Source organism: Amia ocellicauda, chromosome 16 (genome assembly GCF_036373705.1).
Source record: "Amia ocellicauda isolate fAmiCal2 chromosome 16, fAmiCal2.hap1, whole genome shotgun sequence".
Taxonomy (NCBI): domain Eukaryota; kingdom Metazoa; phylum Chordata; class Actinopteri; order Amiiformes; family Amiidae; genus Amia; species Amia ocellicauda.
The window spans coordinates 26743557-26759505 of record NC_089865.1 but is presented as its reverse complement, the minus strand read 5'-3'; the positions used below and the strand labels follow the sequence as shown (position 1 = coordinate 26759505).

At 44.3% G+C, this 15949-nt stretch overlaps 5 protein-coding genes across 5 annotated transcripts; 2 read left to right on the top strand and 3 right to left on the bottom strand.

The window, feature by feature from the left end:
- Positions 1–7176: 7176 nt before the first annotated feature.
- Positions 7177–7639, top strand: LOC136711571 (histone H2A-like). The gene has a single exon (XM_066687905.1). It carries the CDS (start codon positions 7203–7205, stop codon positions 7584–7586), a length of 384 nt encoding a protein of 127 aa, XP_066544002.1. The 5' UTR covers positions 7177–7202; the 3' UTR covers positions 7587–7639.
- Positions 7640–8352: 713 nt separating this feature from the next.
- Positions 8353–8801, bottom strand: LOC136711572 (histone H2B). Its single transcript, XM_066687906.1, has one exon. The coding sequence runs from the start codon at positions 8772–8774 to the stop codon at positions 8400–8402; it is 375 nt and encodes a 124-aa protein (XP_066544003.1). The 5' UTR covers positions 8775–8801; the 3' UTR covers positions 8353–8399.
- A 969-nt stretch (positions 8802–9770) lies between these two features.
- Positions 9771–10160, bottom strand: LOC136711676 (histone H4). Its single transcript, XM_066688066.1, has one exon. The coding sequence runs from the start codon at positions 10133–10135 to the stop codon at positions 9824–9826; it is 312 nt and encodes a 103-aa protein (XP_066544163.1). The 5' UTR covers positions 10136–10160; the 3' UTR covers positions 9771–9823.
- Positions 10161–13072: 2912 nt separating this feature from the next.
- LOC136711675 (histone H4) lies at positions 13073–13462 on the top strand. The gene has a single exon (XM_066688065.1). The coding sequence runs from the start codon at positions 13098–13100 to the stop codon at positions 13407–13409; it is 312 nt and encodes a 103-aa protein (XP_066544162.1). The 5' UTR covers positions 13073–13097; the 3' UTR covers positions 13410–13462.
- Positions 13463–15066: 1604 nt separating this feature from the next.
- Positions 15067–15580, bottom strand: LOC136711311 (histone H3). Its single transcript, XM_066687477.1, has one exon. It carries the CDS (start codon positions 15520–15522, stop codon positions 15112–15114), a length of 411 nt encoding a protein of 136 aa, XP_066543574.1. The 5' UTR covers positions 15523–15580; the 3' UTR covers positions 15067–15111.
- Between the last annotated feature and the right edge of the window lie 369 nt (positions 15581–15949).

The following is a 15949-nucleotide window of genomic DNA, read 5'->3' as shown; positions in this document are numbered from 1 at the left end:
AGGCTGGACTCCCAGCAACAGATGCTGAATTCTGTGGTGGCATGACTTCCAGTGAAAGAGGACGTTCACTGTTTCTCTCAGCTGCCACCACCGCTACCGGAAGGAGAGCTGTCCCATGTGGTGTCGCGCTCAGACATATCGGATCCTCCATCTTTCACAATGGAGACTGGGGTGGCGAGTTCAGTGTCAGAGCACTTTCAAGAGCCGAGCATGGAGTTTAAAGCCCTGATGAGACGTGTGGCTATGGCAGTGGATGTTCCATGGTGCCCCCAGGAAGAGGTTCCGAAAAAACGACTTGTGAGGGAGAAGACCGTTAAGTCTGCGGAGATCCTTCCCCTCCTTGATGATTACGTGAACATTGTGTAATCCACGTGGAACCAGCCGGCATCTGCTCCTGTGACTTCTAGGCAGGTGGATGCCATGTACGCAATGGTGGGGGCGGAAAAGAAGGGACTGGGATCTTTCCCACCGATAGGGGATTCAGTGTCGAGGCTGGTTCAGGTGAATGTCATATTAGGCAAAGAACCACTTTGCCCTAATACACAGTGCAGAACAATGGATGCTATGTGAAGAAAGCATATTCTGCAGAGACTTCAGTGGTCCAGATGAATAATGCACAGGCCATGTTAATCCTGTACATGGGTCACCTGATGGGATGCCTGAGGGAGTGCCAGTCTATGGCGGATATAGAGGAGATGGAGCTAGTCAATGTCTATATGACTGACTTGCTGCAAGAGGGGGCGAAGGCCATGGGGAGATCTCTCGCAGCTATGGTTGCAGCCAGATGCCATTTATGGTTGACGCAAGCGAAGATCCAGGACAAGGAGAAGTCCATCCTCCTCAATGGTCCTGTCACCCCGGATCAAACGTTTGGAGAGACGGTGGACCTCTCTATCGAACGGTCAGCGAAGGCAAAGGAGACAGCATCCAAGTATTCTAATCTCCAACAGGCTAGACGGCAGCCACAGCAGCGCCTATGGGGATCCCAGCTACCCAACAGGCCGTGGCCGAGGCAGGGGAAGCCTCAACCCAGGCCAGTAGCTCGCAGCCTGAGCAGCACCACAGAAGCCAGTCGCAGGTGAGATGGAGGAACAGGCTCTCTGGATGGAAGCCTAAAGGCAAGACAGACAACCAACAGTCCCCTGCGAAGCCACAGGATCGTCCCTGAAGGGACGTGGCCACCATCGCCAACCCCACCCAACCCAACAGGCCGACCGGACTCGACCAACAGCAAGCCTGCACCCAGGAATCCTGTTGGATGTCCTGAAAGGGCTCAATCTCTCTCTCAGGAGATCGCTGTGATGCGGGAGAAATGAGCGATATGACTAGTGGTCGATGAAGACTCTTGATCAGGCTTCTACTCAGGGTACTGCCTGGTGACAAAGAAGGATGGAGGCTTTGGGCCCATTCTCGATCTGAGGGGCCTCAACATGTTTCTGAAGAAAAGACACTTCCGCATGTTGACGGTGCAGCGTATTATTATTATTATTATTACTATTATTACTATTATTATTATTTTTATTTCTTGGCAGACGCCCTTAGCCAGGGCGACTTAGAACATAAGTCCCTCCGGCAAGGGGACTGGTTCACATCAATAGACCTCAGGGACGCTTACTTACACATCCCCATCCTCCCGGCACACAGGAAATACCTACACTTCACCTTCCAGGACCAGGCATTCCATCCTCCATTAAACTCACCCAGATATTAAGTCCAGTTTTTTTTTAATTAACAAAATATGTAACTTCATAGGTATTGTTATGTGTTGTGGGTTATAAAATAAGATCAGTTCTCACTCCAGCTATTAGTACATAATGCATTATTTTGTATGAATTGTAATTATATGACAACTTCACTTTCTCACTCCATTCAAGAAGTGATTCTATAATCTCAGGGCATCTCTCATAAACCACTTGCAAAAGAAGTGAAGTCCATTTTAACTAAGTATTTCCAAATTATTTTATTGCAACAAAAATCTGCCTAAATTAACAAAATTGTATAGCCATTTGTTATCTGAAATGTCGTGTTCAAATGTTTGTTCAAATGTTGGTTACCAGGGAGTTAAGGTCACATGCTGGAGTCATGCCCCCTGCACCTTGTTTGCCACTTTTGAGATACAAAAATACTGGACCCCTGGTGGGGGGGTGTTTGCGAAATGTCAACCTAGATGTGGTGCTGGCAATTAGACGACAAGGGGGGGTTGAGGGCAAATTGTACACTGATCACATTTTTAATGATAGATTAATCAATAGATTGTAGTACTTAAAATAACCAGACATCTTCCAAAAATACTGGACACGGGGTCAAAGTACATACACTACATGGCCAAAAGTATGTGGACACCTGCTCGTCAAACATCTCATTCCAATATCATGGGCATTAATATGGAGTTGGTCACTCCTTTGATGCAATAACAGCCTCCACTCTTCAAGGAAGGCTTTCCACTAGATGGTGAAACATTGTTGAGGGGATTTCAGCCATAGGAGCATTAGTGAGGTCGGGCACTGATGTTGGGCAATCAGCCCTGGCTCACAGTCGGCTTTTCCATTAATCAAAGGTGGGATTGGGTTGAGGTCAGGGCTCTGTGCAGGCCAGTCAAGTTCTTCCACACCAATCTCGACAAATTATTTCTGTATGGACCTCACTTTGTGCACGGGTTGTCATGCTGAAACAGGAAAGGGCCTTCCCCAAACTGTTGCTACAAATTTGGAAGTGTAAAATCACCTAGAATGTCATTGTAGGCTGTAGCGTTAAGATTTCCCTTCAGTGGGAATATAAGGGGCTGAGCCCTGAGACCATTATTTCTCCTCCAAACTTTACAGTTGGACTATGTATTTGTGCAGGTAGCGTTCTCCTGGCATCCGCCAAACCCAGATTCCTCTGTTGGACTGCCAGATGGTGAAGCGTGATTCATCACCCCAGAGATCACATTTCCACTGCTCCCAGGTCAAATGGTGGCGAACAAATGGTGGCCTTTGGTGAACAGCAATGTTCAACTCTTTCCACATATTCTCAATTGGATTGAGGTCTGTGCTTTGACTGGGCCACTCCAGGACATTGACCTTTTTATTTTTGGCTGTATGTTTGGGGTCATTGCCCTGCTGGAAGATTAATCTTCTCCCAAGGATTTCTCTGTACTTTGCTGCGTCCATTTTACGTAATGCTGCCACCATCATGCATCACGGTAGGGATGGTGTTCTCGGGATGATGTGTGGTGTTAGGCTTGCACCAAATGTAGCGCTTAGCGTCGAGGCCAGAAAGCTCTATTTTGGTCTCATCAGACCAAAGGATGTTCCTCTACTTGGTCTCAGAGTCTCCCAAATGCCAAATACACTAATTAGAAGGGGTGTCCACATACTGTTGGCCATGCAGTGTACAAATACCGGCTAGTCTGCTAAAATACTGGCCGGCTGGCAACCCTAATTGCCACAGACATCTTTACAATTTTCTACTTTTTCATGTTTGAATGGTTAAACAGATGTTTGTTATTAATATTTTGTTTTTGTTAAACAGTCATTTACAAAAAAGAAGTAAAAAAGGAATCATTATTTATAACGTTTGCATCCTAGTTTGTACTGTTTTCTGTAGCTCCGGAGCTGGAGCTGGTTAAAAGCAGCCGGAGCTGGAGCAGCAGTGTGGAGCTGCACTGGAGCCGCTCCAGAGCTGGAGATGGGGCTGCTGGATCCGGCCTGGAGCTGGAGCAGGGGGCCTCCATCAGCTCCAGAGCCAGCCTGGAGCTGGAGCTGAACCTCTGGAGCCACTCCGGAGCCGGAGCCAGCAAACCCGGAGCACTGCCAACCCTACTGCTCTGGGTCTCGCAGTTTACATCGAGAAAAGCTCTCTCGAACCCTCACAGATGTTGGGCTTCTTGGGAATGAAGCTGGACTCTAAAAAAATGCTTGCCTACCTGTTCAGAGACAGTATCGAGTTGTTGGAGAAATGCCTGGCATCATTCAGGGGCATCAACTCTCCAGCTGGTCATTTTCAAGAACTGTTGGGGCTGATGGTGGCCACCTTGAATATTCTTCCCTTGGACCTGTTGCACATGCGCCCATTGCAACACTGGGTAAACACCCACAAGCTACACCCAGTGAGACACAAACACCACCCACTGACAGTGACCTCAATGTGCTGGCAGGCACTGTCCTGGTGGAGAAATTGTAACAATCTGCACCTCAGCTCCCCCCTTGGATCACCACAGACGCCTCCGAAACAGGCTGGGGCGCTGTCTGGAATGGGATGGGAGTCCAAGGAGTGTGGAGTGGCCTCTGGTCAGCCGCACACATCAACGTACAGGAGCTGCACCAGTTTTCGCCATGGTCTGGCAGACAGACACGTCCTGGTTCAGATGGATAACACATCAGTGGTGGCCTACATCAACCACCAGGGAGGCCTACACTCCCCCAGAGTACATTGTGTGGCATGCAGACTTCTCCTGTGGGCGCAAGACAATCTCTGCTCCATACGGGCGATACACCTGCCAGGTGTGTCCAATGCAGCAGCGGACATTCTCTCCAGGGGAGGTCCGGACAGTGGAGACTGAATCCTCAGGTGGTGGAGCAGATCTGGAGGGAGCTGGGACAAGCTCCACAGCTCTTTGCTTCACAGGCAATGGCCCACTGTCCTTTGTGGTTCTCCCTGGAGATGGGAGGCAGACCCCGGTGTGGATGCTTTTGCTCACCCATGGCCGCAGGAACTGCTATATGCCTTTCCCCCACTGCTACTTCTCCCACTGACACTGGATAGGATTCGCCAGGTAAGAGCTCAAGTTCTCCTGATCGCCCCCAGTGACAATTGTGGTTCGCAATACTGGCACAGATGATCAGCATGGATCCGTGACAGCTTCTGCTTCGACAGGACTTGCTGAATCAAGCATTGTGACTGTTATGGCATCCCAACTCAGCACAGCTGCAGTTATGGGTTTAGCCCCTGAAAGGCATGTCTCTGGGGCTGCGTGTTAATGTTGTGGAAATGCTACAATCGGCCAGGGCCCCCTCCACCAGGGCCCAATACACTTTACAAGTGGTCAGCTTTCTAGAACTGGTGTCTAGAGTGACATGTGGATCCGGTGTCATGCCCTATATCGACAATCCTGTACTTCCTACAACAGCTGCTTGAAGACGGGAAATCTGCATCAACGCTGAAAGTTTATCTGGCTGCAGTCTCAGCCTTTCCATAATAAAATTGATAATGTCTAACCAGGAGCCCATTTCCTGGCAATCCAGTTTTTGAAGGGTGCGAGCCACTTGAGACCACCAATACAGGACACAATTCCAGTCTGGGACTTGGAATTAGTGCTGAAAGGACTGAGCAGTGCTCCCATTTCCACAACGGACTCCGCTTCCTCTAACTCAAGGTAGCTTTCCTGGTAGTAATAACGACAGTAAGGAGAATTGGTGAAATTCATGCCTTGTCTGTGGATAAAGCCTGTCTGATCTTCTCGGGAAACAACAACAGAGTCAACCTATTGTCCTGGAGTCTTTCCATCCCCCTCCACATACATCGAATGAGGATCGCACACTACACACACTTTGCCCTGTCCAGGCTATGAGGTGCTATATGCGGAGGATTGTGCAGAGCCGCAAATCCGACCAGCTGTGTGTCTGCTATGGTTCCACCACCAGAGGGAGAGCGGTTTCAAAACAACGACTGGTGCATTGGGTGGTGGATGTGATCCGGCTCACCTATGAGACTGCTAATGCTTGAACACATCTCAGCACACTCAACGACGGGACAAGCCACGTCATGGGCTCTTTTTCACGGTGCCATACTTGAAGAACAGTGCAATGCTGTGACCTGGTCCGGTCAACAGACCTTCACAAGGTTCTATGGCCTCAATGTGGCGGACCAGCTGCGCCCAAGCTTGGGCTCCCAGATACTTAAAACTGCTATCCCTCAGACGCTGTGAGGCTCTGCTATCCTTGTCATTGTGGGTTAAGGCTGATTCAGGTGTCAGGACTCGTGACAGCTCTGGTATAGTCTTTTGATTTGAAAGGGAATGATATTATCATAACCCTGGTTCCCTGAAAAAGAAAGACAGCCATTACCCAAGAAACCCGCCACTGCCAACAAATCCGCTGCGGCTACAAAGTCTTGAAAGTTCACAGCTAAGAAGCCGGTGGCCGCCAAGAAGTCTCCCAAGAAAGCCAAGAAACCCACAGTGGCTAAGAAGGCGACCAAGAGCCCAAAGAAAGCTGCAAGAAAGTGAAGGAATTGATTTCTGTTTTTGTATCTTCTTTCTGATATATTTTTATTTGTATACTCTTTTAAATCGTGTAAATACTGCCTTTTACCATAAGTTGTTATTTCCCCCTCCTGCAAATTGTATATTTCCTATACACTCGTGTAAATTACAATTTTTAAATTGTATTATGCTTTAAACTGTACAGTATTATTGCACTTTCTATTGCTCTTATATTTTGTAAGTCGCCCTGGATAAGAGCATCTGCTAAGAAATAAATAATAACATTAATAATAATAATAATAATAATAATAATAATAATAATAAAGCAATGATTGGTTGTTTGCATTGTATTGAATATACAACGGCACTTTTAAGAGTTTGTATCAGTTTTAAGGAGGTGAGTAAAATTATACAATTGTATTGGTTTCACTCAGGATGTTAGATCAATAGTGAGATTAAATGTAATATAGTCACACAGACGTTAACACTAAGTCGTCATTCTAAATGTATTGTAACAGTTTTGGTACTGCTAAAACACTTGTGGGTCCAAAACAACGAGTCAGACACCAGATAGAGGTAAACGTGCTCTTTATTTCTTCACAGACGCTTACGCTCCGCCTTAAGAAAGGCAGATCAGCCAGTGGAAAGAACTCAACTTAATGCAACAGAAAGGCTATCCGGAGCCGGATTATCTAAACACAGGGAGGAATAACCAAACATGAAACAGGCATACAGAATAGGGGGGAATAAACAACACAAGTCCATAACGGTACATTGAAGTCAGTTTCACCATACAGCACATAAGACCCGCTCCCGCCTCTCACTTCGTTTCAAAAACAGACACCTCCATTCCGATTGGTGAAAACTGCCCTACAGCGCCAATCACTGCAGTCTTTTGATAGGACAGAGAGCTGAGGAGGTTTCAACCAATCATATGCAGACAGATTTCCTTAAAAAGAATTGACCCAGTTAGTTGAATTTCATTATAGATATTTCAATTCTACAAATTGTTGCAAACATGAGCGGAAGAGGCAAAACCGGCGGAAAGCAGAGAGCGAAGGCCAAGACTCGCTCCTCCAGGGCTGGACTACAGTTCCCAGTCGGCCGTGTCCACAGGCTGCTGCGGAAGGGAAACTATGCCCAGCGCGTCGGTGCTGGAGCCCCGGTCTATCTGGCCGCTGTGCTGGAGTATCTGACCGCCGAGATCCTGGAGCTGGCTGGCAACGCCGCCCGGGACAACAAGAAGACCCGCATCATCCCCCGGCACCTGCAGCTCGCCGTCCGCAACGACGAGGAGCTGAACAAGCTGCTGGGCGGCGTGACCATCGCCCAGGGCGGCGTGCTGCCCAACATCCAGGCCGTGCTGCTGCCCAAGAAGACCGAGAAGCCCGCCAAGAAGTAAAGATCCGACCATATAAACACGGATAGACCACAAAGGCTCTTCTAAGAGCCACCCACCCGTTTCATTAAAGCAAAGATTTCTGTTTTTCCATTCTTATAGCTCAAGTTTGTTTTAATCACTACGTAAATTGTATACAATCATTAAAGCATTTCATAAATTTAATTGTTTTAAGATTAGGGCAAACCACTTTCAAACCCAGTACTGTGAAGCAGATATTTTGAGTATACTTGCCTAGAATGTCTAGTGTTTTACTACAGCATAGATACCAACGATATAAGAAACGCATGTTATATTCAACCAGTTATTCTACAGGCGAGCATCCCTGCAGGAATCTATCCACATTTTACCCTGTATAACGTAAAGGCATATTTACACCATAAACGCATGTTAATAGAAAAAGCAGATAGCTTAATCATAATGTATTTCAAACGTTCACATGCTCTACGTTGTTGTTATATATATATATATGTTTTTTTCTTTATTAAAGTATACAAGTAGGAATTTGAATTCCCTTAAGGAGATGTAAACGGTTTCGTTAAACGTATTTACCCTTTGAGCTTTTGTGAAATATGGCAGTCATTAGCAAATTAATATCAATTAAATCTTCAAGGCTTCTTGAATTCATGGTTGATAAATTGCGATTGACCAAAAGCATTGACCAGTAAGGCTTATCGGTGTAGCCTTTAAACTACTTACACCTGTGTGTATTTTTATATATCAATAACTTATAACTTGAATGAATGGATTCTCTTTCACAGACCGAGTGCGTGGCTCTTAAAAGAGCCTTTGGGTTCGTTCAGCTTCCGATCGGGTTTACTTGGAGCTGGTGTACTTGGTGACGGCCTTAGTGCCCTCAGACACGGCGTGCTTGGCCAGCTCTCCGGGCAGCAGCAGCCGCACGGCGGTCTGGATCTCCCGGGAGGTGATGGTGGAGCGCTTGTTGTAGTGCGCCAGGCGGGAGGCCTCGCCGGCGATGCGCTCGAAGATGTCGTTGACGAAGGAGTTCATGATGCCCATGGCCTTGGAAGAGATGCCGGTGTCCGGGTGCACCTGCTTCAGCACTTTGTACACGTAGATGGCGTAGCTCTCCTTCCTGGACTTTCTGCGCTTCTTGCCGCCCTTCACCGCCGTCTTGGTCACGGCTTTCTTGGAGCCCTTCTTGGGAGCAGACTTCGCTGGTTCAGGCATCGTTTCGGCTTGTTAGAAAATCTAAAAGACGAATGACAGGCTCGTCTCACAACGCCTCTATTTATAGCAGCTCTATGCAAATAAGATAGTTAAACCCAAGAAGACCGTTCATTGGTTCGTATCGCTTATTTTATGACGTTCACTTTTCTCTGCCTCGCTCTATGAGAATTACAGGGTGGACAGAACTAGTTTAGACTGGTTTTCCAAACCCCCTTTCTAGCACATTACGACTGAATTTACGATATGTATATACATTTGCAGAACATCCAACATTTAAATACATGTAAACGTTTGTCTTTATTTTTAATTACATTATACCTACGATATTACGATTCATATCAGATTAAAAGGCGAATAAATAAACCTGCATTAGACACATATTCCCGCCTTGCATTCCAAAAATGTTCGCTTTAAAAATAATACAAGAAAAGTGATTACAAGTTTCGATATGGTCTTGCTAGAACTTTTTTACATTTAAATCATTACGTATAATATGACGAATTATTTGTTAGTACTCTGGTGAAGCCTTTGTATCTGATTATGGGTTTAAAGTAGACACCAATATGCGGACGTAAACACAGCCGAAGAAATTATAATTACGTATAAGTAAATATAAAGAATTAAAATTAGGCACTAAATCTGTGGTGGGTAGCGGGAGTTCTTTACAGGTATCCCCAAACACTAAATGTGTATCTATATATTGAATATTATATATAGCAGCCTATATTGTAACCAAAACAGCTCAACCCAAACAATAATTATTACGTAGTTTTGTGCTAGAACGTCAAAGCACACCCAAAACAAAACACCTCTGAAAAGTAGCACATCATACTGCGTATTACAGCAATGCCAGACAACATGCACAAGACCGTATGGATGATAGATAAAATACCAAGCAGTGGAGTGTCTGTGTTTAGGGGAACAGATAGAAGTACACTTATACATGAGGTTTCTTCAAACAAAAAGTTAAATGCAAGCCCTTCAAGTGAAAGTGTGGGCGGCCCTTAAAAGGACCTTTGGGTTGTGAGCGGGTCGGGTCAGGCAGTGGTTTATCCTCCGAAGCCGTACAGAGTGCGACCCTGGCGCTTCAGCGCGTACACCACATCCATGGCGGTGACGGTCTTCCTCTTGGCGTGCTCGGTGTAGGTGACGGCATCACGGATCACATTCTCCAGGAACACCTTCAGCACTCCACGGGTCTCCTCGTAGATCAGGCCGGAGATGCGCTTGACTCCACCACGCCGAGCCAGGCGGCGAATAGCGGGCTTGGTGATTCCCTGGATGTTATCACGGAGCACTTTACGATGGCGCTTAGCGCCTCCTTTACCGAGTCCCTTTCCACCCTTACCTCTTCCAGACATACTTGCTTCTTCTAATGTCCACTAAACAAGTCCTACATAGTTGAAAATGCTCCCTAGTTATAGTCGTGTAGCGGACCTGATTGAGGCTATGAAGTAGCGGCAGGCAGGAATCGCCCACCTTCTCTCAGTGGAACGTGTGTAACAGCATATGAATTAAGCTTTTCACCACCAAACTCAAATCTATGTCAATTCATCATGTATGTATTCTTGTTTAAGTTTACCATATCTGAACTTCCAAAAAAAGAGCACTCGGAGGGGTGGGTGCTTGGAGAAACAAAACGCGATTATTTGTGAAGAGTCGCAGAAATCCAGAGAGACTTGCAACTGTAATTAAAAGGCTTTTATTACAAGCAGCTGCATGGAAGAGGTTCAAGGGGCAATCTCAAGAACAGTCTTAGCAAAGTTACAAACTACTTGTATGCAAACCAGACAGGAGAGAAAGGTAACAGGGCCCACATGTCTGTCCCGTGATGAGTGGGAACTCAGTTTCTGCCTGACAACTGCCCAGAAAGAACCATATATGGCTAAACCTGGGGAAATTAAGGCATACGTAATGTTTAATATAAGGGCGGTTTGTATGATGTATCGAGCCCAAATTGCTGGTGGAAACTGGTTCTTATCAGACCCTGTTCTTCTAGGCATCAGGGTTGAAGTATAGCACAGTGCCGTACCACAATAAGACCGTGAGAAAGTGACCTTGTTCACAGAGACAGACAGACAGACAGACAGACAGAGAGGGAAACACACGCAGTTCTTCATATGAAAAAATAAAACTACGAAGAAACAGTAACATCAACCAAACACTAGTGATTTGAGAGGGTTTGAGAATATGTTCCGTCTGCTGGTAGTAAACATGGATGCAAGGAATGATGTACAGGAAACACATGGGAACCCCCCCAAACTGGATACGTTTATTATTTATTTTCTGAAGTTATAATTAAGATTAAACTTAAATTATTACATTGTGTGCACCAGTGATTCCTAAGGAGAGGGACAAAGCAAACCAGAACACATCTGCGCTTCCGCCTCTCAGTCCCAACAGGTTTCACTGGATTTCCACATATTGATTCAACATTATGCAACATTTCTGTTTTGGTGCAATATTTTTCAAGTTCGATTGTAATACACGAAAGTGAACGCTAATAGAAAAGTGAACTATTATATTATAAAAGTTTTAACTTCGAGTTAAAGACTTACAAATATGGATATTAGGATTTTGTTTTGCGAAAGTTACTTCATGCTCGGGAATGATTTAATGCAGGATTTACATTGCATTATGGTAATTACAGTATGTATATATTAAGACGATGTTGATGTATGTGTAACAAAGGGGAGACATGATTCAAGAATGTATTTACAAATTGATTGTTATGCTAATGTAGGTCAGGTACTGGTAAATATGTCAAATCAATTTAATAAAAAATATATAACAGTAATTAAGTAATGAACGTAAACAATATTGTGATTTCAAGAACTCTCTAACTCTGAACACTGTAACTATATAACTAACAAGCTGTCAATTCCCCTGCCATGCGCCTGGTCAGGCGAAGTGTGAGCATAGTTCTTTTAATATGTATTTTTTGTAAAGTAGGATGACACTGGATGTGGAGAGGACTTCACAGATTCGAACTGAGCTATGTGGTTTCTTGTTGCTTTGTCAATTTATTGTAGGCTTATCAAATCATATCATCAACAGGTGAATCCCATTGCTGTGAACAGCCAAGTGTCCCTGTGTCTCATATGAAGGCATGTTCAAATAATAAGTGTAATTGTATTTCCATTGCATCTTAAAGAAAAACAGTCTGTTTTTGTTTTTTTAAAGCCATAATCTGTGATTATTAAAGCTCATTTGCTTGTATAAATTTATGATATACCCCTTCATTCTTGAAACATGTAAAGTAGTAGTTTAATTATTTTGACATTATAATTAGAGAATCCTGTGTTAGCTGTTTAATATTTAGTTATGTTTTTGAGAAAATCGTGGGCTGTATTTTGCTGAGACATCATTGCTACTGACTTCTATATATTTTAAAAATATCTATAAAACACATTAGAAACAATCTTAACCAACTATTCTTCAATTGTAACTCCATTCTGATTGTCTTGACTGCCATACATTTTGGTTGCTTTAAAGTGTTTCTTAGGAGTCTCACATTTTCAGAATCAGCAGAAGTCATTGACAATGAAGACACAGTAAAATATAGCTGCCAATTCACACAATAATATAACTACAATAAAGGCTTCATGTGTCAAAACTGAGGCATTTAAAATGGCAGCCAATTTTACACAGCCATTTCATGACTTCTATAGGTATCTGCACATGATGAGATTGTTGTGTAAGATAAATAGCTTTGATACATACAAGAAACACAAAACGTTTGAAGCACTGCAGCCCGAGGCATGGACACAGCCAACCACTGCCCTGTTTGCATACAAATTGCATTTTTCCTTCAAAACATGGAGTGCTCTAAAGTCACATTTCTTCAGAAAACACAACCCACAGACCCTCTAGACTTCAGAACTGGAATTCTACAAAAGTATGAAAAGGCAAAAGCCCCAAATGATGTAGAATGTGTAGCCTTATAGGTCTGAGTCGATTATATGTTGTGCCATTGTTGCAGCTTGTAGAAAATTGAATTCCAATGTGTAAAAATGGACAGGAAAGAGCAGATGTTGTGAGCTGTCCAATTAAGCAAACTCCCGTTCTGGATTGAAATTATTCTAACGCTTCGCAGAAGAAAGTATGTCAGAAAGAGGCAAGGGTGTAAAGAGACTCGGTTCTCCATTTATGAATGTACATAGATCAAGTTTGGTGGTGAAACGTTTCTAGCTCCCCATAGAAATGGCGGGCGATTCTGCCTGCCGCTATTCCATGGCCTCAATCAGGTCCGCTACACGACTATAACTAGGGAGCATTTTCAACTATGTAGGACTTGTTTAGTGGACATTAGAAGAAGCAAGTATGTCTGGAAGAGGTAAGGGTGGAAAGGGACTCGGTAAAGGAGGCGCTAAGCGCCATCGTAAAGTGCTCCGTGATAACATCCAGGGAATCACCAAGCCCGCTATTCGCCGCCTGGCTCGGCGTGGTGGAGTCAAGCGCATCTCCGGCCTGATCTACGAGGAGACCCGTGGAGTGCTGAAGGTGTTCCTGGAGAATGTGATCCGTGATGCCGTCACCTACACCGAGCACGCCAAGAGGAAGACCGTCACCGCCATGGATGTGGTGTACGCGCTGAAGCGCCAGGGTCGCACTCTGTACGGCTTCGGAGGATAAACCACTGCCTGACCCGACCCGCTCACAACCCAAAGGTCCTTTTAAGGGCCGCCCACACTTTCACTTGAAGGGCTTGCATTTAACTTTTTGTTTGAAGAAACCTCATGTATAAGTGTACTTCTATCTGTTCCCCTAAACACAGACACTCCACTGCTTGGTATTTTATCTATCATCCATACGGTCTTGTGCATGTTGTCTGGCATTGCTGTAATACGCAGTATGATGTGCTACTTTTCAGAGGTGTTTTGTTTTGGGTGTGCTTTGACTTTCTAGCCCAAAACTACGTAATAATTATTGTTTGGGTTGAGCTGTTTTGGTTACAATATAGGCTGCTATATATAATATTCAATATATAGATACACATTTAGTGTTTGGGGATACCTGTAAAGCACTCCCGCTACCCACCACAGATTTAGTGCCTAATTTTAATTCTTTATATTTACTTATACGTAATTATAATTTCTTCGGCTGTGTTTACGTCCGCATATTGTTGTCTACTTTAAACCCATAATCAGATACAAAGGCTTCACCAGAGTACTAACAAATAATTCGTCATATTATACGTAATGATTTAAATGTAAAAAAGTTCTAGCAAGACCATATCGAAACTTGTAATCACTTTTCTTGTATTATTTTTAAAGCGAACATTTTTGGAATGCAAGGCGGGAATATGTGTCTAATTCAGGTTTATTTATTCGCCTTTTAACCTGATATTAATCGCAATATCGGAGGTATAATGTAATTATTTGTAATGATTGATGCCTTGTACTTGCCGACCCGCTCAAAACCCAAAGGTCCTTTTAAGGGATATGTATTTTTTTTTTTTTTTAAATGTTGACATTCATAGACGTTCAATTCCCCTTTATACATCTATGAGGATGTATACTGCTGATTCTCTTTTGATTCGTATTTCACCGTAAAATGAGTTGGGTTTGGGATGAAATGAAACAAGGATTCTACTGAAAATTCAGATATGATTCCTAGTTGGAAAGGTCTTCATTAAATGCGCATTGATATATGGTTTTAAGTTATCTGAAAGTTGATTTTGACACACTGCAATATAAATAATTGTATTTTAAAATGAATACACTATTTAATACGGAATATCGCTATACCAAGTGTGAGGGAACACTGGCAAGCCAGGCAGCTCGTCTACAATTTTTTTTATCATCACGGATTTGAACTCTTGTGTCCCATTAAGTACAGATTAAGTCATTAAGTCATCGTCGTTGTTTATTTCTCGGCTGTTTATCTTTCATGTATCCGTGGCTATTTTAACTACTATAATACATGTATTTTGCTTAAGACAATGAACCTTGAAGATTGTGTATATGTATAAAGCATGAATTAAATACATTGGTGTTAATTACGTCTTTGGAAAATGACATTCATCTTAAAGTGATAAAAAATTATATTGAAAGTCTTGGACGAAAACGTACCAATATTCGCATGCGAGAAGTGCAATTGTTCACAATCATAAATTTACGGTCACTGCAGTGAAATACAACTCCAACTTAAAAAAATAAGCAATCTGGATGACCTAGTGCCCCAAGGCATAAGACAACTTTGCAAATACGGGAACCAAACAAGAACAGGACTTCAAAATGGAATTAAAACAAAAGCCAACAAAATGAACTCGCTCTGTTCAGGAGATGTGTGTGGCTCTGAAAAGAGCCGTTGTGTCGTTCTCTGGGGTCAGTGTCTAGGCTCGCTCTCCCCGGATGCGGCGGGCCAGCTGGATGTCTTTGGGCATGATGGTGACTCTCTTGGCGTGGATGGCGCACAGGTTGGTGTCCTCGAACAGGCCGACCAAGTACGCCTCGCTGGCCTCCTGCAGAGCCATGACGGCGGAGCTCTGGAAGCGCAGGTCGGTCTTGAAGTCCTGGGCGATCTCTCGGACCAGGCGCTGGAAGGGCAGCTTGCGGATCAGCAGCTCGGTGGACTTCTGGTAGCGGCGGATCTCCCGGAGAGCCACAGTGCCGGGCCTGTAGCGGTGAGGCTTCTTCACTCCGCCGGTGGCCGGGGCGCTCTTGCGAGCAGCTTTGGTTGCCAGCTGTTTTCTAGGCGCCTTTCCGCCGGTGGATTTGCGAGCAGTCTGCTTTGTCCTGGCCATTCTCACAACCTCAAAATCTAAGCGTAGATTCAGAAATAAAGTGACGACCAGCAGGAACCCTTTTTAAAGCAGACCTTGCCTGAAGCCATTGGCTGAGATTTCATCCGAATGATGATTGGATAACATGTGAATCCTAACCAGTGATTGGCCGTATTTAAATTCGGGCGCCAGTTAGTGCGTTGTATCTGTACCGCCCAGCTTCTAACCGAACGAGCTGCTTCATTGTTCTCCTCGCCCTCTGCCTCCCGCCGTTTTAAACACACGTCCACCTCCGGGGACGGTCATCTCCCCCTGCTGGAGCCCGAGTCCAAGATCTTTTACGAATGATTGCGTTTTAAAATGATTTTTAAAAATAAATTCTAACTGTTTTTAAAGATTTAGTTGTTTTTAAAGCACTAATTGTTTGGGTTCTTTTGGTTTAGTTTTG

Bases quoted from the DNA above. Each gene is read 5' to 3' on its own strand.
- LOC136711572 (XM_066687906.1), bottom strand. From the start codon at position 8,774: ATGCCTGAACCAGCGAAGTCTGCTCCCAAGAAGGGCTCCAAGAAAGCC.
- LOC136711571 (XM_066687905.1), top strand. From the start codon at position 7,203: ATGAGCGGAAGAGGCAAAACCGGCGGAAAGCAGAGAGCGAAGGCCAAG.
- LOC136711311 (XM_066687477.1), bottom strand. From the start codon at position 15,522: ATGGCCAGGACAAAGCAGACTGCTCGCAAATCCACCGGCGGAAAGGCG.
- LOC136711675 (XM_066688065.1), top strand. From the start codon at position 13,098: ATGTCTGGAAGAGGTAAGGGTGGAAAGGGACTCGGTAAAGGAGGCGCT.
- LOC136711676 (XM_066688066.1), bottom strand. From the start codon at position 10,135: ATGTCTGGAAGAGGTAAGGGTGGAAAGGGACTCGGTAAAGGAGGCGCT.